Source organism: Saimiri boliviensis, chromosome 14 (genome assembly GCF_048565385.1).
Source record: "Saimiri boliviensis isolate mSaiBol1 chromosome 14, mSaiBol1.pri, whole genome shotgun sequence".
Taxonomy (NCBI): domain Eukaryota; kingdom Metazoa; phylum Chordata; class Mammalia; order Primates; family Cebidae; genus Saimiri; species Saimiri boliviensis.
In genome coordinates, this window is record NC_133462.1 from 28,377,605 (window position 1) to 28,404,612 (window position 27,008).

Genomic DNA, 27,008 nt, shown 5'->3' on the forward strand with positions numbered 1-27,008 from the left:
CTCGAACTCCTGGCCTCAAGTGATCCACCCGCCTTGGCCTCCCAAAATGCTGAGATTACATGTGTGAGACACCACGATGGCTGAATCTTTTTTTTTTTCTTTTTTTTTTGAGACGGAGTTTCACTCTTGTTACCCAGGCTGGAGTGCAGTGGCGCGATCTCGGCTCACCGCAACCTCCGCCTCCTGGGTTCAGGCAATTCTCCTGCCTCAGCCTCCTGAGTAGCTGGGATTACAGGCACACGCCATCATGCCCAGCTAATTTTTTGTATTTTTAGTAGAGACAGGGTTTCACCATGTTGACCAGGATGGTCTCGATCTCTTAACCTCGTGATCCACCCGCCTCGGCCTCCCAAAGTGCTGGGATTACAGGCTTTAGCCATTGCGCCCGGCCTGATGGCCGAATCTTAACTCCTTTTCTTTGTTTCTGGAAGAGATTTAACTGGAAGATCATTCCCCGACACCTCCTCTCATTTCAACGCTGAAGGCTCCTTCTCTGATTATCGGGGCCACACCCTTTGTATGGACATGGGAGCTCAGACTTTTCTCCACAGAAGACATACAAATGGCCAAAAAGCACATGAAAAGATGCTCATTGTCAATGTCAAAACCACAATCAGGTACCACTTCACACCCACTAGGATGGCTATAATTGGTTTTTAAAGGAAAAGTAGGCTGGGTGTGGTGGCTCATGCCTGTAACCCCAGCACTTTGGGAGGTCAAAGCTGGTGGATCACTTGAGGCCAGGAGTTCAAGACCAGCCTGGCCGCATCTCTACAAAAAATTCAAAAAAATTTAGTCAGGTGTGGTGGCAGGTGCCTATAGTTCCCAGATACTCGGGAGATTGAGGCACGAGAATCACTTGAACCAGGAGGTGGAGGTTGTAGTGAGCCGAGATCACACTACTGCACTCCAGCCTGGGCAACAGAGCGAGACTCTGTCTCAAAAAATAAAAATACAAATAAATAAATAAAAATTAGCCAGGCATGGTGACACAAACTGGTAGTTCCACCTACTGGGTGGGCTGAAACAAGAGGATTGCTTGAGCCCAGGAGTTCAAGGTGACAGTGAACTATGAATGTACCACTGTATTCTCCAGCCTGGTCACAGAGTGAGAACCTGTGTCCAAAAAAAAAAAAAAAAAAAAAGGTCAAGCACAGTAGCTCAAGTCTATAATCCCAGCACTTTGGGAGGCTGAGGCAGGAGGATTGCATGAACCCAGGAGTTTGAGACCAGCCTGGGCAACATGACAAAACCCCATCTCTACCAAAAAAAAAACACAAAAAAACCTGGAGTTACCATGTGGCCCAGCAATCTCACTCCTGAGAGTATACACCAAAAAGAGTAGAGGGGGAAAAAAGAATGGGAAATAGTTATTAAACAAAACCATGTACAGGAATATGTTCACAGCAGCACTATTGACCTTAGCCACAGGGAGAAACAACCAAAATATCCATCAAACCATGAATGGATAAACAAACTGTGATATAGTCATACAACGGAATATTACTCAGCCATGAAAAGGAATGAAATACTGATTCATATTATAACATGGATGAACCCTGAAAACATGCTAAATGAAAGCCAGACACAAAAGTACATATTTTGAGATTCCATTATATGAAATGTCTAGAACAGGCAAATCCACAGAGACAGAAAGCAGATCACTGATTGTCAGGGACTGAGGGAATGGGAATAAGGAATGACTGCCTAGTGAGCACAGAGTTTCCTTCTGGGGTGTTGAAAAAGTTCTGGAACTAGACAGAGTTGATGGTTGTACAACATTGTGATTGTACAGAATGCCACTAAAATGTACACTTTAAAATGGTTAATTTGGCTGGGCTCAGTGGCTATAATCCCAGGAGTTTGGGAGGCTGAAATGGACAGATTGCTTGAGCTCAGGAGTTCAAGACCAGTCTGGGCAACATGATGAAACCTTGTCTGTATAAAAAATACAAAAACTAGCCAGGCATGGTGGCATGTGCCTAAAGACCCAGTCTACTGGGGAGGCTGAAGTGGAAGGATCACTTGAGCCTGGGAGGTCAAAGCTGCAGTGAGCCAAGATCACACCACTGGACTCCAGCCTGGGTGCCAGGGTGAGACCCTGTCTCAAAAAATAAAATAAAATAGGTCAGGCATGGTGGCACATGCCTGTAATTCCAGCCAGGGCTTTGGGAAGCCAAGGTGGGCAGATGACCTAAGGTCAGGAGTTCAAGACCTGTCTGGTCAAAAATGGAGAAACTCTGTCTCTACTAAACATACAACAATTAGCCAGGCTTGGTGATGGATGCGTGTCATCCCAGCTACTCAGGAGGCTGAGGCAGGGAGAATTTCTTGAACCTGGGAGATGGAGGTTGCAGTGGACCAAGACATCATCACTGCACTCCAGCCTGCGCGACAGAGTGAGACTTCATCTCAAAAAAATAAAATAAAATAAAATAGTTAGTTCTACGTTACATGCAGTTTGTCTAAAACAATAATTTATCTCGTGTCAGGCTCACAGCCATGGAACTAGAGGCAGGGACCTGGAGTACGTGGGGAAGCCTGTAGCTGGGCACCCACCTCATTTCTGGTACTGTTTCTGGGGTTGCAAAAGAAACTCACCTTTCTCGCAAAGGCTGCCCCCATAGCTGGGGAGGCAAAGGCAGACAAAGCCATTGACCTCATCAATACAGGTGCCTCCATTCTCACAGGGGCTGCCAAGGCAGTCATCGATGTCTGGCAGAGAGGGAAAGGGACTGAGTCAGAAGTCAGCCTCTCATTGGCTCTGAGCTCCCACAGGAAACTAGGCAGAAGATGGGATCATGATCCTACCATCCATCCTGGACCTGAGTGCAGCAGTGGTAGTCTGCACAGATGGCCCAATGACTTTGCAGGCAAGTGGGTGGAACCTCACACAATTAATATAAATTAACATTAATGAGAGCAGATGCCACTGGGGCAGTTGAAAACTCTAGAGTCAGTGCAGACTGACTCTAGAGAAGTGAAGGTTATACTCTCAAAAACAGGCTTATAGCTTTGGGTAGTGGCAGTATCATAGCCAATGAGGTTTATCCGAGGTGCAATTATTGCTAATTGAAAACTTTTCCCAATACCCTGCCATGGTGACTTGAAACATGGTCGGCATTGGCAATTTTTGACAGTCTCTATGGAGACTGAATTATTAAAAAAAAAAAAAGCAGGCTTATAGAATGCTGAAGCTGGAGGCTCTTTTTGGCATTTGCAGACTTGCACACAGTTACAAAGCTGTTTGTGGTAAATCTAGATAGTCACTGAGCTCTTCTTCTACCAGTCCATTTGTGCTTGAGGCATGTATAGCACTGGGCAAATCACTTCTCCTTCTTGAAACTCAGCTTATTTTGGTGAAAATAATGGGCTCCTACTGAAGGATGATTGTGAGTAGAGAAGCAATGGAAGAGCTCAATAAATTATATCATTTATATTTATTGTTATAATTCTGTAATCAGTCATGTGGTTGTGAAGGCTGTGAAGTCAAGATGAAACATAGAGCTCAAGAAATTATGCCACTTAAATTTGTTGTTGTAATGTCATAATTGGTAGTATTTCTTGTGTCGGACTTTGAAGCTAGTGCCCAACAGTTCTGGTGGCAGTGCTTATATCTCCCACCCACCCAGGTAAGGGCAGGATCCCCAAGGGGCCTTTACAGGGAGGAGACCCAGCCATATGATTCCTTTGTCTTTCCCTCCCCACCTCTGACTTGTACTAATGGGAGACAGCATGCCATAGATGAAAGCTCAGCTGTTTGATTCAGCTGGGTTGGCTAGCTGGGGCTGATTTGGCTGAATGCAAGGAGTGGGGTTTGTGAATGGAGCATCTGAAGCCCACTTTTTGTGATCTCTGAATTCTGAGGGCATGGCTGCTAGGTAGAACCCAAGGCTCTGGAGTCAAACAAATCCAGATTCAGATCCTGAGTCTGAGGCACTCACCAATTTCACAGTTTTCCCCGGCGAAGCCCTGATCACAGCTACAGCCATACATGGTGCCATTGGCATTACACGTCCCTCCATGAAGACAAGGGTTGTTCTCACAGGGATCCAAGGGGGCTGCAGGACGGAGGGGTAGTGTGGGGAGGAGTCAGGCCACAGGTCTTTTTTTTTTTTTTTTTTTGAGACGGAGTTTCGCTCTTGTTACCCAGGCTGGAGTGCAATGGCGCGATCTCGGCTCACCGCAACCTCCGCCTCCTGGGTTCAGGCAATTCTCCTGCCTCAGCCTCCTGAGTAGCTGGGATTATAGGCACGCGCCACCATGCCCAGCTAATTTTTTGTATTTTTAGTAGAGACGGGGTTTCACCGTGTTGACCAGGATGGTCTCAATCTCTTGACCTCGTGATCCACCCGCCTCGGCCTCCCAAAGTGCTGGGATTACAGGCTTGAGCCACCGCGCCCGGCCAGGCCACAGGTCTTTTACCTTCCTGGAAACAACACCCCAGGCCCCCAAATCCCTCTAATCAAATTCTCTCTATGGAATCCTCTCTATAACTTCCCCAACGAGAGGTCACCAACTCCCTCTCATATACCCCCTGTCACGAGGCGTTTACTACCTCCAGAAACTGCCCCAAAGCATCTGTGGGCTTCTCTATCTGTAGCAAAGTCCTTCCTCAGACTGAACTAGAATCGGGCTCCCAGAGACCAGTGCTTTCTGAAGGACCTTGTAGAATGTTTTCTCCTTTACTTATTTATTATTATTTTTTTCTTTTTCTGTGCGTTTTATTTTCTCTTTTTTTTTTCTCCTTTATTTATTTATTAATTTTTCTAGTCTCATTCTGTCGCCTGAGCTGGAGTGCAGTGGGGCGATCTTGGCTCACTCCAACCTCCACCTCCCGGGTTCAAGCCATTCTCCTGCCTCAGCCTCCCGAGTAGCTGGGATTACAGGCACGCGCCACCACACCTGGCTAATTTTTTGTATTTTTAGTTGAGATGGGGTTTCACTGTGTTGGCCTGGTCTCGAACTCCTGACCTCGTGATCCGCCCACCTCAGCCTCCTAAAGTGCTGGGATTAACAGGTGTGAGCCACCATGCCCGGCCAAACGTGGGTTTAAGTGTCCTCCCGGACTTATCCCCCCTCCTTTGGGCACACCCTGCTCATCACCGTCCTTCTCACAAATTGGGACACAGGGGTGGGCAGAGGTTCTAGCCTGGGTGACAGAGTGAAAAAGAAAATCCTTATTCTGCCCCAGCCAACCCAGATCCCCTGTCAGGGCAGCATCTGACCAGTCCACTGCACAAAGGAATTAAATTGTTTTTAATTAAATTAAATTTGAAAAAAGAGGCCAGGTGCTGTGGCTTATGCCTGTAATCCCGGCACTTTGTGAGGCCGAGGCGGGTGGATCACCTGAGCTTAGGAGCTGGAGACCAGCCTGGCCAACATGCGGAGGCCTCGTCTCTAACAAAAATATAAAAAAATGGCCGGGCGCGGTGGCTCAAGCCTGTAATCCCAGCACTTTGGGAGGCCGAGGCAGGTGGATCACGAGGTCAAGAGATCGAGACCATCCTGGTCAACATGGTGAAACCCCGTCTCTACTAGAAATACAAAAAAAAAAAAAAAAATAGCCGGGCGCGGTGGCTCAAGCCTGTAATCCCAGCACTTTGAGAGGCCGAGGCGGGTGGATCACAAGGTCGAGAGATCGAGACCAACCTGGTCAACATGGTGAAACCCCGTCTCTACTAAAAATACAAAAAATTAGCTGGGCATGGTGGCGCGTGCCTATAATCCCAGCTACTCAGGAAGCTGAGACAGGAGAATTGCCTGAACCCAGGAGGCGGCGGAGGTTGCGGTGAGCCGAGATCGCGCCATTGCACTCCAGCCTGGGTAACAAGAGCGAAACTCCGTCTCAAAAAAAAAAAAAAAAAAGCTGGGCATGGTGGCTCGTGCCTATAATCCCAGCTACTCAGGAGGCTGAGGCAGGAGAATTGCCTGAACCCAGGAGGCGGAGGTTGCGGTGAGCCGAGATCGCGCCATTGCACTCCAACCTGGGCAACAAGAGCGAAACTCCGTCTCAAAAAAAAAAAAAAAAAAAAAAAAAATATATATATATATATATATATATATATATATATATATTAGCTGGGCACAGTGGTGCATGCCTGTAATCCCAGCTACTAGGGAGGCTGAGGCAGGAGAATCTCTGGAATCCAGAAGGCGGAGGTTGCAGTCAGAGAAGGTGGCGCCACTGCACTCCAGCCTGGGAGCCTGGGCAACAGAGCAAGACTCCATCTCAAAAAGAAAAAAAAAAAAGGCTTAATTCTTGCACAGGGGCTGTGCTAATCTTCCCTGCATTGTTCTAATTTTAGCGTATGTGCTGCTGAAGCGAGCACTACTTTACTTTTTTATTAGAACAATCGTTTCTTGTCTGTATCTCTCCCCAGAGCACTGGTGTTCCATATGGCAGCCGCATATAGATATTCACGCTTAAATCCATTGAAGTGAAATGAAAGCAAAAATGTCGCCCCTCAGTTGTCCTAGACACTTTTCCAGTTAACGTCGATAGAGAACGCTTCCATCCCTGGGTAAGTTCTAGAATGTTGCTCTAGGACGTCAGTTTTCAGAGGACAGGGGATTTGGTTTCACCACAGCGTCCGGAACAGAGCAGGCACTCACTCATGGCTTGCTAACGGAATGAAGGTAGCAGCTGGCTCTCCTGTAGCGGCTGAGGCTTGTCCCTGGGGTAGCCCCATGGATGGCAAAGGGGTTTGTGGATGGCAGGGCCTGTGGCTGGACGGTGGCCCTGCACGTGTGTGCGCACGCACAGGCCTGCCAGGCAGCGGGACACATGAGCCCAGCCAGGTGCCCCGCGCTGCTGACACCTGCCCACAGACTGGCGGTGACTCAGTCACTCGCTGGTACTGCGTTTATTTTTGGCTTCATTAGCATCTCTGCCACAAGCGATGGGTGGGTAGGCGCCTGGGTCTCCCCGGCACTGCCCGCCAATCTCTGTCCTGCTGCCACAGGCTTAATTGTGGAGCCCAGGATCCAGAAAAGTCCAAGACGGACCCAGCCTCAGCCCAGGTGCAGCTCCAACCCCTGCTTCCTTAGTGTTCCTGTGTGGCCGCCCTCCCTCCTCTAACTGCTCCGTCTCTATTTCTTTGAGTATTGAGCTTCTTCCTCTCCAATCATCTTTCCAGGGTTGATCCCCACATAGCCCATCTCTTCTCTCCTCACCACCACCTTAAGATTAAATTTTTTTTGAGACGGAGTCTTGCTCTGTCACCCAGGCTGGAGGGTAGTGGCATGATCATAGCTCACTACAGCCTTGACCTCCCAGGCTCAAGTGATCCTCCCACCACAGCACCCCTGAGTAGCTGGGACTACAGGTACACACCATGCCTGGCTAATTTTTAAATTTGTTTTGAAGAGACGGGGTCTCTGTTGCCCAGGCTGGTCTCCAACTCCTGGGCTCAAATGATCCTCCTGCCTCAGCCTCTTGAAGTGCTGGAATTACAGGCGCGAGCCATCTCACCCAGCCTCATGTACTTTTTTAGGCCAATGAACTTTTTTAGGCTGTTTCACAGCCTACTGGCTGAGACAGAAGCCCTGTTTTCTGGCCAGGTGTGGTGGCTCACACCTGTAATCCTAGTACTTCAGGAGGCTGAGGTGGGCGGATCGCTTGAGTCAGGAGCTTGAGACCAACCTGGTCAACATTGTGAAACCCCATCTCTACTAAAAATACAAACATTAGCCAGGCATGGATGGTGGTGTCTGCCTATAATCCCAGCTACTCAAGAGTCTGAGGCTTGAGAATTGCTTGAACCTGGAAGGCGGAGGAGGTTGCAGTGAGTCGAGATCGCCTCTGTACTCCAGCCTGGGCAACAGAGTGAGACTCTGTCTCAAAAAAAAAAAAAAAAGAAGCCCTGTGTTCAGAAGGCCTGGATTCAAACACCAGGATTGACGCTCCTAGCTGCATGGCTGCGTAAGGCACTTAACCTCTCTGTGTCTGTCTCCCTATCTGCAGAGTGAGGATCACACCGGAGCTTTTCCATAAGCACATTATAAGGATTAACCAAGATAACTCTGGTAAAGTGCTTTGAATAAGCCAGGCACACCAGCAATAACCCATAAATGTCAGCCTTTATCGAAACAAGCGCCCCTGCCCCTGGGTCGCCCTGCCTCGCGGACATCTAAAAAAAAAAGATTTGCCAGGCGCTACAGCTCATGTCTGTAGTCCCAACGTTTGGGGAGGCTGAGGTGAGAAGATCGCTTGAGTCCAGGAGTTTGACACCAGCCTGGATAACATAAGGAGACCCCATCTCTACTCACACATACACACACACACACACACATACACACACACACACACACACACGCAATTAGCTGGTTGTGGTTGTTGCATGCCTATAGTCCAAGCTACTGGGGAGGCTGAAGTGGGAGGATAACTCGAACCTGGGTGCATTACTGCACTCCAGCCTGAGCAACAGGGCAAGATCCTGTCTAGAAAACAAAAAAAAAAAAAGAAAGAGAGAAAAGAAAATAAAAATAAAAACTATCCCAGCCGGGCGCGGTGGCTCATGCCTGTAATCCCAACACTTTGGGAGGCCGAGGCGGGTGGATCACAAGGTCAGGAGATCGAGACCATCCTGGCTAACATGGTAAAACCCCGTCTCTACCAAAAATACAAAAAAATTAGCTGGGTGTGGTGACACGCGCCTATAGTCCCAGCTATTTAGGAGGCTGAGTCAGTTGCATTTAGCAGAGATCACAACACTGCACTCCAGCCTGGCAACAGAGTGAGACTCTGTCTCAAAAAAAAAAAAAAAAAAAAAAAAAAAAAAAAAAAAAAAAGATCCCATCCCAACACAGCCCAGAGGTGACAGAGTGGATGATGAAACCTAGCATCGGCTATTTCCATCATATGACACTTTTGCCTTCAAGAACAAAAAAGGCAAAAAAAAAAAAAAAAAAAAAAGGCCAGGCGTGGTGGCTCATACCTGTAATCCCAGCACGTTGGGAGGCTGAGGCTGGCAGATCACCTGAAGTCAGGAGTTCAAAACCAGCCTGGCCAACATGGCGAATCCCTGTCTCTACTGAAAATAAAAAAATTCGCCAGGTATGGTGGCGCACACCTCTGGTCCCAGCTACTTGGGAGCGTGAGGCAGGAGGATCACCTGAGCCTGGGGAGGTCAAGGCTGCAGTGAGCCATGATCCTGGCACTGCACCAAGTCTGGGTGACAGAGTGAAACCCTTTCAGAAAGAAAAAAGGTGGGGAGCAAGTTAAAACCAACGGTGTTAATAAAAGTGTGCAACTCAGCTGGGCGCAGTGGCTCACACCTGTAATCCCAGAACTTTGGGAGGCCGAGGTGGGTGGATCACCTGAGGTCACCAGTTCGAGACTAGCCTGGCCAACATGGTGAAACCCCGTCTCTACTAAAAATACAAAAATTAGCCAGGCATGGTGGCGGGAGTCTGTAATCCCAGCTACTCAGAAGGCTGAGGCAGGAGAATTGCTTGAACCCAGGAGGCGGAGGTTGCAGTGAGCGGAGATTGTACCACTTGGCTAATTTTTGTAGGATGACAGGCGTGAACTATCACATGCAGCCTCTTTTTTGTTTTTTTGTTTGTTTTAAAATTTCATTTGGCAAAAAAAGCCAGCTTAACTTGGCAGGACCTAAGAAGGGCTGGAATTTGTAGGCTGAGCTGAGGCAGAGCTGGTCTCAGGGAGGCGGCAGTTCACACCTGTAATCCCAGCACTTTGGGAGGCTGAGATGGTGGATCATGAGGTCAAGAGATCAAGACTATCCTTGCCAACGTGGTGAAACCCTGTCTCCACTAAAAATACAAAAATTACCTAGGCGTGGTAGCATGTGCCTGTAGTCCCAGCTACTTGGGAGGCGGAGGCAGGAAAATCGCTTGAACCCACGAGGCGGAGGTTGCAGTGAGCTGAGATCGCACCACTGCACTCCAGCCTGGGCAACAGAGCGAGACTCCATCTCAAAAAAAAAAAAAAAAAAAAAAATCACTCAGGCTGACTTGGGCTTCCATTGAGGTTTGACCAGTGATTAGCCAGGTGGCGCTGTACCTCCCTGAGCCTCTGTTTACCATCTGAAGAATTGGGGTGATCCTCACCCCTTGCGTGCCTTCCCAGCATCCACTTTCCCTGTGGCTCGAGGTCCCCCACAAATAAAATTACTGAATTCCAGCTCCCATTCCCATTTGTCCAGGAAACCCTCCCTGCCACGCCTTCTCCCTCCGGTCTCACCTGGGAGGCATCTGTGTCCAGCTCTGTCTTACCCAGACTGGGGAGTCCTACAAGGTCAGTCCTTTGGCATCACACCACTGTCCAGCTCCAAGCAGATGCAGACATGGCTTACAAGTGATCTCATTCCCCAAACCAGACTCCCCTCAATGCCTCACCACTCCACATTTTGTTTTGTTTTTGTTTTGTTTGGTTTAAGAAAGAATCTCACTCGGTCACCCAGTGGCTCGGTCTCGGCTCACTGCAACCTCTGCCTCCCGGGTTCAAGCCATTCTCGTGCCTCAGCTTCCCCAGTAACTGGGATTACAGGCGTGTATCACCATCCCTGGCTAATTTTTGTATTTTTAGTAGAGACGGGGTTTCGCCATGTTGGCCAGGCTGGTCTCGAACTCCGATCTGCACACTTCAGCCTCCTCAAGTGCTGGGATTACAAGTGTGAGGCACCGTGCCTGGCCACTCACCACTCTCGCATTTTGGTCATTGGGATGTGTGTTCTATGCCCAAGTGCGACTTTATTTCCTGGCCTTTCCTGGTGCTCTTTCCTCTGCCAGGAATGTCTGTGCCAGGAATGTCCTTTCTGAAATTCAACTCCACCTGATAAGCTCCTATTTCCAGCGTCATGCCCCACTAGAAAGCTTCCAGATCCCCAGGGACAACCTTCCTCCCAGCTCTGGGCTCCCCTAGCCCCTGCTCCCCAATCCCTGACCATGGAGAGTTGGACAGAGCCCTGAGACTTTGTACTCACCCTCATTTGTTGGGATCCCTGGCAGGTCTGGGGTGGCTGGCTCCTCTCCACTCGCCACCTCCTCCCAGAAGCTCTCTACGCCTGGGCTCCCTGCCAGGACCTCCAGTTCGAAGTCTTCTGTACCCAGGGTGACAGGCAGCAGGGTGCTAGAGGAGTCCCATGGCACTTTGGGCTCCCCTGAGGAAACTGAGGCAGCCTCACCCACACCGGCTGCAGTCGGTGTCCAAGGAGGCACAGCCGGTTTCCCCAGGGGGCTGCTCTGATGCAGAGACGCTGAAGCTCCTGTTGTTCCCTGGGTCTCCACCTGGTCCTCTGGCTCTGGGTGGGGTTGAGAGCTTGAGGAGGCCAGCGTAGACACCACTGGAACCCCAACCTTGTCCCCCTGCTCTAAGGTCGTGAGGGATGTTGCAATGCTTGTATCCAGGGCCACCTGAGGGCTCAAGGTTGTGCTTTTGGCTTCTTCAAACAGCTGGGATCCAGGTCCCCAAATTCCGCTAGCATCACTCGGGGCCAGCGTGACTGTGGAATCCATAGGATTCACAGTAGCTCCTTCATCTGTAGCCCAAGGCTCCAAACTTGGGGTGACTTTGGGTATCAAGGAGACTCCAGGGCTCCCCGTGGGAGAAGATGGGGGGCTTGCATCCAGCCCTTTGCTAGACATTGAAGGCCAGGGGGCCTGCACCTCATCTACAGTGGCCTGCGAGCCAGAAGTGGGGCTTTCTGCTGTGTTGAAGACCTCCGGCTCGGACCCCGAGATGCCCCTGAGGCCCAAGGGCTCAGTGGCAGTCTCAGTGGGGAAAAAGTCTGCAGCCACATTGCTGTCCACAGAAGGCCATGGGCTGGAGCTGGGGTGCTCAGCTTTGTTGAGCTGGGCAGGGCTGGTCCCCCCAGTTTCTCTGAAGTCCACCCTGGGGGACTCAGATGTTGTGGGCATGGGCTCTTCAGCCTGTCCTGTCGGGCTCGAAGAGGGAGGGAGGGAATACAGTGTGGTCTCCACAGCAGGGGATGGTGGAGCCATTGCCGTGGCCTCACCACGCCCTTCAACCCTATCGGCCTCGGTGGAGGTAGGGGTGGAGGATGGTAGCAGCCACTGTTTCGGACCACGAAGCATGGCCATGACAGGGAGATCTGGGGAGGGGAGCACAGGGGATGCCTCCCAGGGGGCAGGGACAGGAGCTGGGACAGTGGCCTCCGAGGGGGGCCAAGACAGGTCTGGGGTGGCTGGCCTGGCACTGGGGCCCTCAGCTTTCTCTAGCTCCAGGACAGGAACCCTGCTGTGGCCTGAGATGCTGGGTGGGACCACGGTCGGGGGCCACAGCCAGGGCTCTGGGGAGCTCTTGCCACCAGCGGAACCTGCAACAACATCAAGGCAGTCATTACAATAATCTCTCGGCAGCCCCTTTGGTTGGACTCCAGGCCCAAGGGAGAGGGGGCTTCTGGGGCAAGGGGACCCAGCTGGGATCAGAGCTTCCTCCCCCATCCCGAGTGTAGCCCTGGCTAACTCTTCACCTTCGCCTCCAGATCCTCAGGTAGGTCTGCCTCCCCTGGAGCAACTCACCAGCTCCAGGCATGTCCACCTCATTGGTCAGATCGGCCCAGGGGCTCCGGCTCCGCCCACTGCCCAACATCTCTGTGACAGCCAACGGAGGTTCCACGTGGTTCCCTGCAGCCTCTGCGGTGGGGGGCTGGGCACCGACCTCCATCTCCACTTGCAGCCCTGGCTCTGGTTCCTGCTGCTGGAAGTAGCGCCCATTCAACCCTTTGAAGCGTCCCATCCTCCTGGGTGTAGGGCCAGTTGGGGCCACCTCTGTATGTGAACCAGCTGCAGTGTCTGCCCCCATGTCGCTAGGGCTGGGGGCCACCGTGCTCTGCCACACTTCCCCAGTGGGCCATGAGGCCAGCATGGGCTCCCCAGGGGTAGAGCTGAGGGTCTCTTGAGAGTCCTGCTTCTCTGCCAGGATCAGAGGTTCTTCTTCCCCACTGGACACCAGAGGCTCCTGGAAGTCAGGGGTGACCACCTCTGCCTCCTCCAGGGTGGGCTCCAGTTCTCTAACTGGGGGCCCCTCTGCTGATACAATCTCTCCCTCATCCCCAGAGGATGGGCTCTCTAGGTCTCCGTGTTGTGATGTGGGGTGATGAGCTGTGGGAGAAAGCAGAAGAGGTGGTGTTAGGTTCAGGGGTTGCCTGGGAAGTTCTGCTTGAAGTCTACCCTCTTTCCAGCATGCTGCAGCACAACCCTTCTGTGCATCTCTGGAGTGGGAGCAGGGATGACACCTGAGTGGTTTCTGAGATTTCTTCCAGCCTGAGAGAGGGACGTGCAAAGTTTTCACCTCCACTGTTGAGGCTGGGGCCTAACTGAGCCACTGTCAGGATCAGTGTCAATTAGTGAGAACTATTGAGGCTATAGTGAGAACTCAAGAGACAATTTGGGCCAGGTGTGGTGGCTCACATCCGTAATCCCAGCACTCTGGGTGGCTGAGGCCGGTGGATTACTTGAGGTCAGAAGTTCAAGACCAGCCTGGCCAACATGGTGAAACCCCATCTCTACTAAAAATACAAGTTAGCTGGGTGTGGTGGCACATGCCTATAGTCCCAGCTACTCGGGAGGCTGAGGCAGGAGAATCACTTGAACCTGGGAGGTGGAGGTTGCAGTGAGCTGAGATTGCACCACTCCACGCCAGCCTGGGTGACAGAGTGAGACTCTGTCTCAAAAGAAAAGAAAAGAAAACAAGAAAAGAAAAAGGACAATTTGGCTCATGGGCAAAACTCAGGCAGCGTCTGACTCTCATGAACTTGAGTCTGCCTGTTGAGGGGTTCGACTCCACCTTGGTGACGGATCCTCCCCAGGAACAGGAGACGCCCAGTGGCATGGTATGCCCATGCCAGGATTGGGGCAGCTTACTTAAAGGACTTGGTTCCTTAGGACTGATGTTAAAGCTGTCCCCACTGCCCCACAACAAGGGCGAGTGTCATCCCTGCTCCCGCCCCGGTGTGGAGCCCAGAGGTGGCCAATTGAGGCATTATCTCTTTCACAGGGGTGTGTATACTTATGGGCGTGGCTCTAGGTAAAACATGCTCCACCCAGGGGCGTGTCTTTCAGTGTTATGGGGTCTCCAGATCTCAGGGGATACAGCCCACCCAGCAAAGGTGACTTCCCGCTAGAGTGGCCTCCTCTGGAGCCCTGTCCTTTGCCCAGGACGCTCCTAGGGAAAGACCGGTCGAAAGGGGCGTGGCCCTCGCCCAGGGGCGTGGCTTATCACAAAAGGGGCTTCCACGTGTCAGTCCCTTTGCTGGGAGAGGCTCTAGGGGCGTGGCCTTCGCCAAAGTGAACGCCCCGGGGGCGCGGCCACCAGGGAACGCACGCACCTCGGAAGCAGTAGGCGTCGAAGCGCGCAGCGGGCGAGGGGAAGCCGGTCCGGTTAGCGAAGCGGTAGACTGTGCGCACGCCCGGGGCTGGGCCCCCGCAGCGCCGGCGCGGCGTCTGGATCGGGTAGCGCACGCTGCCGTCCGCCAGCCAGCCCGGGTCGCACTGGTCCAGGCCCTCGTGCCAGGCCAGGTGTAGCTGTCCCACCGAGGCCAGCGCGGCACCCTGGCGGCGGCACTGCGCGCGCGCGCCGGCCAGTGTCAGGCGGCGGGCCGGGCCCACGTAGAACACCTCGCCTGTGGAAGGGCCGGGTGGAGGTCAGTGGGACGGGGTGCCCTTGGAGCCGGGGGAGTAGGTCCAACGCCAAGCAGTCCCGACCGGGATGCGTTAGGGTGGTGGTTAAAAGAGGCGGTGACAATCGCAGCAGTGCGTCCAGCTCCAGGACCACCGACCGATGTCTTTACCTCTCATGCAGAGCTAAGCCTCTTTTTACAAATAGAGTAACTCAGGGCAAGTCGGGCTTCAGAGAGAGGGAGGGGCTCGGTGAAAGGGGCTCAGGGAGGAGGAAAGGGGTAGGGACAGGCAGGCAGGGAGGGGGCAGGGGTTCAGCGAGGGAAAGAGGATCAGAGAGAGGAAGGGGGCGCAGAGCGAGAGTGGGGCTCAGGGAGGCATGGAAATCGCAGGGAATGGGTGGGATCGCGTCTTGGCTGCAGGTTTAGAGAGGCATAAGACGGGAGAGTTACATAAGAACCAGGGAGGGATGGGAGTCGGGGAGAGTAATAGAGGCTCAGGGAGAGGTGGAGGGGCCTGGTCCTGCCAGCCCCAGACTTACCCCCCAGCTCCCGAGCAAAGCAATACACATCGTAGAGTTCCTGTGGGTTGCGCCTCCCATAGCTGCGAACCCCTGGAAGGCTGCTACGGTCGCCATAGCAACCAGGTCGTGACTGGGTGATAGGATACCTGACAACACAAGGGGAGGGTCCCTCTCAAATGGGTGCTCCTGAAGCCCCCAAGGAACCTCCTTCCCCATGGGCTAGTCTTAATCTCCCTGCCCTGTGTACCCCCCTCACCGAACAGTGCGGTCGGAGAGCCAGCCGGCATCACAGTTGTCAAACCCGTCCTCGAAGGCAGCCTGTAGATGCCGAGGGGCTGCGATGATGGCTGAGCTGAGACGGCAGGCCTCCTGGGCCTCAGCGAAGGTCAGTGCGTAGCGGTCCCGGGCTGCGCGGTAGTGGAACACAACACCTGTGGGGGAACATCCAGGATGGGGGGCGGTCGACTTACGCTGGAATCTTCAAGAACAGACCTACCTCTTGCAGAATGACTCCCCACCCCGGTCTGATAATAATAGACCCAGCGCCAGGCACAGTGTGGGGTGAGGGTAGGGAGAAAGATCCATTATGCCCCCATTTTACAGATGAGGAAACTGGTAACAATGGCCGTAAAGGGTTAGAAGTTAACAAGTATTTACAACGTGAAACGCATTTACAGCCGGGCGTGGTGGCTCACTTCTGTAATCCTAGCATTTTGAGAGGCTGAGGTGGGTGGATCACTTGAGGTCAGGAGTTTGAGACCAGCCTAGCCAACATGGTGAAACTCCGTCTCTATAAAAATACAAAAATTAGCCAGGCGTAGTGGTGCACTCCTGTAATCCCAGCTACTTGGGAGGCTGAGGCAGAAAATCGCTTGAACCTAGGAGGCGGAGGTTGCAGTGAGCCAAGAATGTGCCACTGCACTCCAGCCTGGGTGACAGAGTGGGACTCCATCTCAAGAAACAAAAAATAGCTGGGCATAGGGTGACATACATCTGTAATCCCAGCCACTCAGGAGGCTGAGGTAGGAGAATTGCTTGAACCCAGGAAGTGGAAGCTGTGGTGAGCCAGGAGTGAGCCACTGCACTCCAGCCTGGGAGACAGAACAAGACTCCATCTCGAAAAAATAAAAATACAAAATACAAAAAAAGAGAAGCATTTACAAGGATTATCTTATTGAACTCTTCCAACAAATTTGATTGTTCCAGAGGAGGAAACTAAAGGTCAGAAAAGTTGAGGGACGGGTCCAGACCATGCAGCAAAGAAGCAGCAGAACCAGAATTCAAATTCAGACAGATCTGACTCCAAAGATGGCACTCTTCATGTCCAGGGTTAGGCCCTGGAGGTGGCAGGAGGTGTGGAGAAGGCTGACAGAGAGATTCCGCCTTTTACGAATTAAGTGCATGTGCTGATAGGGAAGCACAGGCAGCATCACCAGAGGCTAAATGTGGTTCTTGCCTGGCCTGGAAATGGGGTCCTGGAAGGCTTCCTGGAGGAGGTGACATGTAAGCCAGAATGTGAAGTACCAAAAACAGGCTCACTGTGATTCAAATTCTGATTTAGGGATGAAAGAAATGGCTGAACAAGATCAAGAAATGAAACGCTTTGCTCTGTCTTATCCCACTGAGAGCCCCTGTGTCCTCAGGATTGGACCAGTACAGAGTAGGTGCTCAATAAATGTTTGGCCGATTGTCTGGGCACGGCGGCTCACACCTGTAATCCCAGCACTTTGGGAGGCTGAGATGGGCAGATCACTTGAGGCTAGGAGTTAGAGACCAGTCTGGCCAACATGGTGAAACCCTGTCTTTAATAAAAATACAAAAATTAGCCAGGTGTGGTTGTGTGCGCCTGTAATTCCAGCTACTTCAGAGGCTGAGGCAGGAGAATCACTTGAACCCTCAAGGCACAGGTTGCAGTGAATCGAAGTCGCACCACGGAACTCCAGCCTGGGTGACAGAGTGAGACTCTGTCCCACACAACAACAAACAGAGTTGGGTTGAATGAATGAAACGGAACTACCTAGATGTGGAATTCACTTACCTCACCTCTAATCAGTTTTTGTGTGCATGTGTGTTGTTGTTGTTGTTGTTGTTGTTCTTTTAGCTTTTATAGATTTTGAGAAATGAGGCCTTTGAAAGGGGATGATTGGTTGACCCCATAAACTATGTGGTGAGACACTGTATCCTCAATTCACAGTTTGGGGGTACACAGGTTAAGCCCCAATCAGGGACTTGCCCAAGGTCAGTGTAAGTTAAGGGAAACAGGTGTCCACAGGAGTTTGCTGCACAACAATCCATTCATTGAGTCATTTATTGAGCATCTACTGTGTGCCAAACCCTGTTTATTATTTTATTTTTAGTTTTTGACTATTTATGTATTTATTGATTTGAATCAGGTTCTCCCTCTGTCACCCAGGCTGAAGTGCAGTGGTGCGATCTCAGCTCACTGCCGCCTCAACTTTCCAGGCTCAAATGATCCGTCCACCTCAGCCTCCTGAAGAAATGGGACTATAGGCGCGCACTAGCATGCCCCGCTAATTAAAAAAAAAAAAGTTTTTGTAGAGACAGGGTATCACCATCTTGCTCAGGCTGGTCTTGAACTCCTGGGCTCAAGCAATCCTCCTGCCTTGGTCTCTCAAAATGCTGGGATTAGAAGTGTGCGCCACCACACCTGACTTATTTAGCTGTATTATTATTATTTTTGAGACTGGGTCTTGCTCTGTTGGCCAGGCTGGAGTGCAGTGGCATGATCAGGGCTTACAGCAGTCTCAATTTCTTGGGACTCAAGCGATCCTCCCACCTCAGCCCCTTCAAGTAGCTAAGACAACAGGCACACACCACCATGCCTGGCTAATGTTTTGGAATTTTAGTAGAGACAAAGTCTCACTATGTTGCCCAGGCTGATCTTGAACTCTTGAGCTTAAGTGATCTTCCTCCCTTGGTGTCCCAAAGTGCTGGGATTCCAGGCATGAACCATTGGGCCCCCCATCCCTGTTTTGTTTTGCTTTTTTAAAAAATAGAGACAGGGTCTTGCTATGTTGCCCAGGCTGGTCTTGAATTCCTGGGATCAAGCAATCTTTCTGCCCCAGCCTCGAAAAGGGCTGAGATTACAGGTGTGCACTGCCACGCTCAGCTCAACAAGAAGAATTTAATAAAGGAATTGGTCAAACAGCTATTTGAGAACGGTTCTTTGCTTAATATTTAATATACATTTTTAATTAACTTACTTTTTAAAACTTGCCTCACATAAAAAAACTTAAACGTATATTACAAGGAATTTTTAATTCTATTTTAAATAGCCAATATCCTTTGTCTTACTTAAAATCAGATAACCATAAAATTGACTTAAAGCAAAACCCGCCTAGACAGAGAATGCAGTGAGCTGAGACGGCACCACTGCACTCCAGCCTGGGCAGCAAGAGTGAGACTCCATCTCAAAACAACAAACACAAATCCTGCCTAGATATTGTGGCCCCCAGAAGTCTGAGCTAGAGACTCCTCCCTCATGGCTAAAAAGGAAAGGTGTTAAAGATAAGGTAATACCTATAAATACTTTTTTTTTTTTTTTTCCCCTGAGGCAGAGTCTTGCTTTGTTGCCCAGGCTGGAGTGCAGTGGCTCGATCTCAGCTCACTGCAACCTCTACCTTCCAGGTTCAAGCAGCTCTCCTGCCTCAGCCTCCCAAGTAGCTGGGATTACAGGCATGTACTACCATGCCTGGCTTTTTTTTTTTTTTTTTTTTTTAGTAGAGATGGGGTTTCATCATGTTGGCCAGGCTGGTCTCAAACTCCTGATCTCAAGTGATCTGCCCTTCTCCGCCTCCCAAAGTGCTGGGATTACAGCCCCCATAAAGACTTTCTTTATAACTTTGTCAGAAGAATTGAAAGGGAATCCCTGTTCAGAGAGCGCTTTCTTTCTTTCTTTCTTTCTTTTTCTTTCTTTCTTTTTTTTTTTTTTTTTTTTGGAGACAGAGTTTCTCTCTTGTTGTCCAGGCTGGAGTGCAATGGCACGATCTTGACTCACTGCAACCTCCGCCTCCCAGGTTGAAGTGATTCTCCTGCCTCAGCCTCTCAAGTAGCTGGGATTATAGGCATGCGCCACCATGCCCAGCTAATTTTTTGTATTTTTAGTAGAGACGGGGTTTCTTCATGTTGGTCAGGCTGGCCTCGAACTCCCGACCTTAGGTGATCTGCCCACCTCGGCCTCCCAAAGTGCTGGAATTACAGGCATGAGTCACTGCACCCAGCCCAGAGAGTGATTTCTATCATCCAGGCTGGAGGGTAGTGGCAAGATCATAGCTCACTGTAGCCTCAACCTCCCAGGCTCAATATCTTCTCACCTCTGCCTTCCAAGTAGCTGGACTACAGGCATGTGCCCCCATGCCCAGCTAATTTTTGTATTTTCTGTACAGATGAGTTTTCACCATGTTACCCAGGCTGGTCTCGAATTCTTGTGCTCAGGTGATCCACCCGCCTTGGCCTCCCTAAGCGCTGGGATTACAGGCATGAGCCACTGTACCAGGACTCAGGGAGTGATTTCTAAGGTGACCTTTAGTGGGTGGGCTCCAGGCTCAGCCCTCGCTCTCCCAGCCCCCCAGCCCCTCCTTTGCCCCCAACTGACCTGTTACCTCCAAGGGCACCAGGTCCTGCTCATCCTCGATGCCCCTTACCACCTGGCAGCGGTACAGCCCGGAGTCGCTGGCCCTCAGCGGCCCCAGCAGTAGCGTGGCGTTGGCTCGGTGCCGGGGGTAGGCAGGCAGTGACACTCGTCCCTGCCAGCTTTTGGCCACCCTCACAACGTTGTCCTTGGCCACCAGGATGGGCAAGTCCTGTCGCTGGCCCGATGCAGTCCGCACCTTGGTCCACTTGATTCGAGGGGCGTCTCGGGCCGCACTTGGCCGTGGCTGCAGGGTAAAGAGACAGGGCAGGGCCACCAGCTCTGCCAGCGCAGCCCTCACGGACCCAGACCCCAGCTTCTGCATATGGAGCCCCCTTTCGCTGGCATCGGCGATATCCTCTGTGCCTGGGTTGGAGAAGGTGGAGAGAGGGCTTGACTCAGACGCAAGAATCAAGCAGGGACTGCTATTTCCCTCTTTTTAAAAATTTTATTTTTAGCCGGGCGCGGCGGCTCACACCTGTAATCCCAGCACTTTGGGAGGCTGAGGCGGGTGGATCACAAGGTCAAGAGATCGAGACCATCCTGGTCAACATGGTGAAACCCCATCTCTACTAAAAATACAAAAGATTAGCTGGGCATGGTGGCGCGTGCCTGTAGTCCCAGCTACTCAGGAGACTGAGACAGGAGAATTGTCTGAACCCAGGGGGTGGAGGTTGCGGTGAGCTGAGATTGCACCATTGCACTCCAGCCTGGGTAACAAGAGCGAAACCCTGTCTCAAAAAAAAAAATTGTATTTTTAGAGATGGAGTGTCACTCTATCACCCAGGCTGGCATGCAGTGGCACGATCATGATTCATTGCAGCCTCAAGCTGCTAGGCTCAAGTAATCCTCCCAACTCAGCCTCCCAAAGTGCTGGGATTATAGGCATAAACCATTGTGCCTAGCCCCTTGTTTTATTATTATTATTATTATTATTATTATTATTTTATTTCTTTATTTTATTTTTTTTTTTTTTGAGACGGAGTTTCGCTCTTGTTACCCAGGTTGGAGTGCAATGGCGCGATCTCGGCTCACTGCAACCTCCGCCTCCTGGGTTCAGGCAATTCTCCTGCCTCAGCCTCCTGAGTAGCTGGGATTACAGGCACATGCCACCATGCCCAGCTAATTTTTAGTATTTTTAGTAGAGACGGGGTTTCACCATGTTGACCGGGATGGTCTCGATCTCTCGACCTCGTGATCCACCCGCCTCGGCCTCCCAAAGTGCTGGAATTACAAGCTTGAGCCACCGCGCCCGGCCTCTTTATTTTTTTGAGATGGAATGTTGCTCCATCTCCCAGGCTGGAGTGCAGTGGTGTGATCTCAGCTCACTGCAACCTCTGCCTCCTGAGGTCAAGCAATTCTCCTGCCTTGGCCTCCCGAGTAGCTGGGATTACAGGTACGCACCACTATGCCTGGCTAATTTTTGCATTTTTAGTAGAGATGGGATTTCACCATGTTGGCCACACTGGTCTCCAATTCCTGACCTCAAATGATCTGCTCACCTTGGCCTTCAAAAGTGCTGGGATTATAGGAGTGAGCTACTACCCCTGCCCTTATTATTTGTTTGATTCTTGCTCTGTCACCCAGGCTGGAGTGCAGTGGCATGATCTCAGCTCACGGCAACCATTGCCTCCCAGGTTCAAGCGATTCTCATGCCTCAGCCCCCCAAGTAGATAAGATTACAGGCATGCGCCACCACACTGGGCTGAGTTTTGCATTTTCTGTAGAGACAGAGTTTTGCCATGTTGGGCAGGCTAGCCTGGAACTACTGACCTCAAGTGATCTGCCTGCCTCAGCCTCCCAAAATGCTGAGATTATAGGCACAAAGCACTGTGCCCAGCCCCTCACTTTATTTTTACAAGGACAGAGATTTTACTCCAGCACCACTGACTCACTGTATGGCCCCGGTAGAGTAATTTTCCTTTCCTAAGTCTCAGTTTTTCTGAAAGGTAAAGCAAGAGACAGCTAATGAAAAGGAAATGGTGTTTCTGGAGTACCATCTTTATAAGAGGAACTTTATAGCAATCAGCTAATTTGATTTTCATAACCATCTGCAGAGTAGCAATGTCTCATTCTCTTTGCGGGGAGTTGAGGAAACTGAAGTTCAGAGAGATAATTATACTTGCCTAAGGTCACAGAGCAAATCTGTGAGGGATTTCTAAAACCTGGGCTCTTGACCACCAGCAGAGGCAGGCACACAGACCTTTACTTCCAGTGCTCCACCCTTGGCAGACATCACGAATCAATCTCTGCACTATTCTCATTTCTTTCTTTCTTTCCTTCTCTCTCTCTTCAGTTCATCTGAGCAAAACGGTGAGAGGCGGGAACCTCCAGCTTCTGCTGACAATGACTAAAAATAACCTCTTAGGTATCTTGTTCGCTTTTGACTGTTCAAAGACCTTTTAAAATCTATTTTCATTTTATTCTCTAACCCATGCCAAGAGACCAGCAGGAGAGGGCTCTGGAATTCAAAAGCTGTCCCATCTTGTCCATCCCCCAGACCCCAATCTCTCCCTCCCCACAAACCAACTCACCCTCTTCCCCAGCCACAAAGAGCAGCATCTGAAGCATCAAAAGGCCTGCGGCCCAGACAAATGTGGTCCCCATCCTGGACCTGAAACGAAATGGAGATGAAACGAGGAGTGAGCCACAGCCCAACCCTCCCAGACATTCAGCATGGTAGGACCAACTCCCCCACTCCACAGATCAGGAAATCAGGGCTCAGAGAGGCCAGTGTGTTATTCAAGATCACAGAGGGAGCCTGCAAAGTGCTGAGCCGGGATTCGAACCCAGGGCCACTTGACCTCAGAATCCAAGCAGCGGCTGGACACGGTGGCTCACGCCTGTAGTCCCAGCACTTTGGGAGGCTAAGGCAGGAGGATTACTTGAGACCAGGAGATTCAGACCAGCCTGGGCAACATAGTGAGATCTCATCTCTACTAAAAAAGAAAAAAAAATTAGGTGTACCTGGTGGTGTACACTTGAGGTCCCAGCTACTCAGGAGGCTGAGGTGGGAGGATTGCTGAAGCCCAGGAGTTCAAGTCTGCAGTGAGCTATGATCACACCACTGCACTCCTGCCTGGGTGACAGCTCGAGACTGCCTCAAAACAAAACAACAAAAAACAATCCAAGCAGTGAAGTCTTGTGGTCAGGAGCCTGGGTGCCGTAGTGAATCAAATCTGGGATAGGCTCACTGTTCCTTGTGTGTGACCTTGGCCAAGTTGCTTACCTTCTCTGTGCCTTCCTTTCTTGGTGGGTCAGATGGTGATAACATCAGGTGGTTGAAAGGAATGGATGAGTCAATATCTATAAAACACTTAGAACTGCCTCGTGCAGAAAGGGGCACATTTTAGCTGCTGCTATTATTACTGACCTTAACACAGCCAAGATTGAAATACCACTTTTCAAGTCAGCCTCCTCCATCAGACTGGCGGCTGCTAGAGGGCACCAGTCAGTCCCAGTCCTCCCAGCATCCCCAGTCCAGGCAGCAGGCTGGCCTCCAAGCCATCCTTTAATCTGGGTTTGCTGGCTGACACGATTCGCAGCTTCAATTCCAGGATTTGGTTGTCACCAAGATTCTATTCTTGGTTTCTGGGATTTTTGGAGGAGCCGCCAACTCCCAGCTGGAGGAAGGGGCTCACCCCTGCCCACCCAGCCTCCCCCTGACTTCACAAGGCCCAACAAAGATGCTTCTTAGGTCCACAGAGAAATTTCAGTTGTGGGTCCAATTCCCTATAGGGGCTAGGACCCATGGGCATAAAGTGGACAATTATTAAGCACCTACTGTGAGCAAAGCCCATGCGAGTTGTTGGAACACAGCAGTGCATTCGCTGACCTCACATTCTTCCAGAGCTTAGAAATCCGGAGGAGGTGGTCTCTCACCAAAACCTCCCACCCCTGCGAATCCCCCTCACCAGGGCTCAGGAGGTGGGCACAGATGGGAAATTAGAACATCATCTGCAAACCCAGCTCTTGCACCCCGCCCCCATAAGAAATTATCCCTGAGGAGGGGGTGTGAACGGAGTCCAGAATGGAAGGCTGTGGAGGACAGCTGTCCCCTTCCCCAGTTCTCCCTCCCGATTGGGAGGCCGGCCTAGGACCTGTCCGTGGTGCTGAACTTCTGAGGCGGCAACTCAACGGCAAAGCCCACCTGGTCTACCCCTGCCTCCTGCCAGCTAACAGGATGCCTCAGGGACCGGAGAGGGCTAGAGGTTTGCCTCACGCTGCGCTGCAGGATAGAGGTCAAGGCCAGACCCTGGGCCTGTGCCCCCAACTACCAACTTGTAAACCTCAGCAACCTCTGCCTTCATCTCAGGGTGTTTTCGTTTCTTCCCCTGAGAACCCCGAGCAAGTGTGGGGTCCCCTCATGGCTGTTTCAGGCCGGGCCAGGTATTAGAGTGAGACAGGACTGCAGGTTGCATCGGCCCCCAACAGGTCTTTAGGAGGGGATGAGGCCAGAGAATTCACACACACACACACATACGCACACGCACACACACACTTAAGAGGACAGACTATATCCAGATAGCCCTGCTTCTAACCCAGGATAAGCTGCTTCAATCACTCTGTGCCTCAGTTTCCCCACCTTTAAAATGGAGATCATCCAGCAAGGACCGCCCACAGCTACAGTGTGAGAATGAAATGACCTAAGACTTGTAAAGTCCTAGAAATGTTAAATTTAAAAACAGCTCTTTAGACACAAAGCCGCATGTATACACTAAAAATATATTGAGGTTGCCCAACATGGTGACAGACACAGTTTCAGGTGCACACACCCCCCACACACCCTCCCACTCCCTTCCACTTGCACCCTCACACACCCACACCCTTCTCTTAAAATACCTCCTCCCCAGGGCGGCCAGAGATGAGCATTTACACAGCTGTCTGGGGCCCGTGCCCTCATGAATAATGTAAGAGCCTCATGCATATGCAAGCAGGGGCCTGCGGGGTGCTGGAGGAGGGGCAGCTCCGATCAATGTGAATGTGTGTGTATGAGTGTGTGTGTATGAGTCTGTGTGTGTGTGTGTGTGTGTGTCCTCTCCTTCACTTCACTCCCACCTCCAGTCTCAGTCAGCACTGAGGGTGAGTTTGCCAATGGGCATTTGTGAGTGTGACTGGGTGTGTGTCTGGGGTGTTGTGTCCTGGCAAGGGTGTGCAGGCAGTTGTGTCCTGTGGTGTGTGCATGCCGTGTTTGCGGGCCCACAGCAGCTCCATGCACCAGGTGGAGCACATGGGACCTAGTGAGATCTGTGGATGTGTGGGTTTGAGTGACCCTCGGCAGGGGCTGTGTGCACATGGGTGTGTTTCTGACCTGAGAGTCAGGGTGTATTAGTGTGCATGAGGTGAGTGTGGAACTCCTTGGAGGAGAACGGGAGATGGGCTGCCTCTTGGGGACTTCAGCTCCTGCTCACGCTTTCGCTGTTAGCACCCCAACTCTGAACACAGACCACATCCCACACCCCCACGCCCAGGGCGCACACTGCCAATCACGTGGAAAGAACCCTTGGGCCCTTCACATACACATGCGGGACACACACAGTCACACACCCCAGACACAGACCCCGGGGAGACACACACTCACACAGATTCACAGTGACATTAACAAAGAGAGACAATATGGGCACTCACAAGACAGGCGGCGTGTCTTCTGCACAAAGACACACACCCACAGTCTCGGGCCCCCCCACATAAACCCCTCGATGAACAGAACAGCATCAGACATAGCTCCTCACTCACTCACACGGCGATGCCAACCCCTGGCACAAACCGGGATGGATAAATGTGGCCGCGGTGACTGATGAGCACCCATCATTTTGCCACATGGTGATGTGGCCCTCGGCACAAGTTTTCCAACAAAGACACAACCACAGTCACATCAGGCTCACAGGGGACCCTAGAACCCCTGGGCACATTCCCCTCCCCGCCTGTCTGGGGTGGACACACACACAAAACCCCCACTTCCTTGAGGGGAAACTTCGATTTTGAAACGTCCCCCGGCAATCGCGACGGCTGGGTTCTGGGGTCCTACAGTGCACCCACCCCACCCCTCCCTGCTCACCCCGCCCCCCACGTCCCCCGATGGGGCCCAGCGCCAACCCTCTCCCTGGCCTGGCTGTTTCTCATTGATGCTGCCTGAGAGGAACAAAGCCCCGTGCGTAGGGATGGGGGTAGCTCCTGCCCAGACAGGGCCTGGAGTCCCAGCCCCTTAATTCCCAGCGCCTGAACCCCCAAACCAAGCCAGGGCTTCCATATGTGTCCATATGGACAGGTGGAACTGAAGGGGTGGGGTAGGGGTCTGTGTCATGCTGTGGCGATGTGGGAGGATGTGGAGGTGCTGGGGGACAGTCCCCATCTCTGAACTGGTATCCCTCACAGGTCCTGGGAATCCATAGCTGGGGAACCATAGTTGGGGGACCCCCAACCCACCATTCACCTGGGACACCCAGCGTGTTCCCTGGGTAAGGGACAACACCTCAACTCAAGGTCTGAGGGAACGAGGGAACAACGGGGAACCACCTTGGGATGGGGCCCCCCATAACCTCCTCCCTGAGTCAGAACGGGGTGACCAGACCTAACCCAAAAGGACAGGGAGACGGCACGGCGCCCCTTCCTCAAGGCCGGTCTCACTCAGGGCAGACACCCTTCCACTGGGCTCAGGCCGATCTGGGGGGCCCCCTCCCCACTGCAGTCCGGCCCGGAATCCTCCATCCGCAAATTGGGAATCCCCACTTACAATTCTGGGGTGTCTCGGCTGAGACACGGGGGTGCCCTGTTCTGGAGTCCCCCATTCAGCATCTGGGTGTCCTCTTCTCTCCAAAGTCGGGGGGCCCCTCCCCTAGCCCTGTTTCCCATTGCTTCCTCCCCAATCCTGAGACCCACCCCCAGCCCGGCCCCCTCCCCACCGTGGGGTCGTCTCCGTATTCCACGGACAACCTTCCCCCCAAAATGTGTGTCCACCTGACATTTTCAAGCCCCCTCCCAGTTTGCGCTCCTTCTTCAACCCGGGGTTCCCCTCCCCCGCTTCAGCCCCCTCCCCATTCTGGGGGCTTCTCCCTGGTCTCAGGTCCTCTCCCTAATCCCGGGCTTTGCCTCTAATCCCTAAGTCTTTTCCCCCAACGCGTCCCCCTCACGGACCCCCCACCTGGCTCCTAGCTCGGACGCATCCCGGGGCGGCCGCCCGGCACAAAGGACGCTGCGCTCCGGCTCAGCCAGCTCCGCGCCGGGTCCAGC

General features: G+C 52.0%; 1 protein-coding gene, 1 non-coding gene and 1 pseudogene across 8 annotated transcripts in view; 1 reads left to right on the forward strand and 2 right to left on the reverse strand.

Moving 5' to 3' along the window:
- Window positions 1–27,008, reverse strand: part of NCAN (neurocan) — a 43,480-nt gene extending 16,472 nt beyond the window's left edge. Inside the window, exons 1-11 of one of the 7 annotated variants that reach the window (XM_010330172.3) lie at window positions 26,920–27,008; window positions 23,008–23,026; window positions 22,313–22,392; window positions 19,743–20,144; window positions 15,384–15,558; window positions 15,146–15,273; window positions 14,316–14,609; window positions 12,508–13,089; window positions 10,950–12,302; window positions 3,945–4,061; window positions 2,602–2,715 (exon numbers count right to left, since the gene is read on the reverse strand). In XM_010330172.3, the coding sequence (XP_010328474.2) occupies window positions 2,602–2,715; window positions 3,945–4,061; window positions 10,950–12,302; window positions 12,508–13,089; window positions 14,316–14,609; window positions 15,146–15,273; window positions 15,384–15,558; window positions 19,743–20,144; window positions 22,313–22,385 (3,238 nt within the window). In that variant the 5' untranslated portion in view covers window positions 22,386–22,392; window positions 23,008–23,026; window positions 26,920–27,008. The other 6 variants (XM_010330173.3, XM_039465991.2, XM_039465992.2 and 3 more) reach the window with 6 other exon arrangements.
- LOC120362933 (U4 spliceosomal RNA) lies at window positions 3,012–3,152 on the forward strand. Its single transcript, XR_005578718.1, has one exon. It is a non-coding gene; the product is annotated as a U4 spliceosomal RNA (small nuclear RNA).
- On the reverse strand, window positions 6,235–6,332 carry LOC120362864 (U6 spliceosomal RNA; annotated as a pseudogene).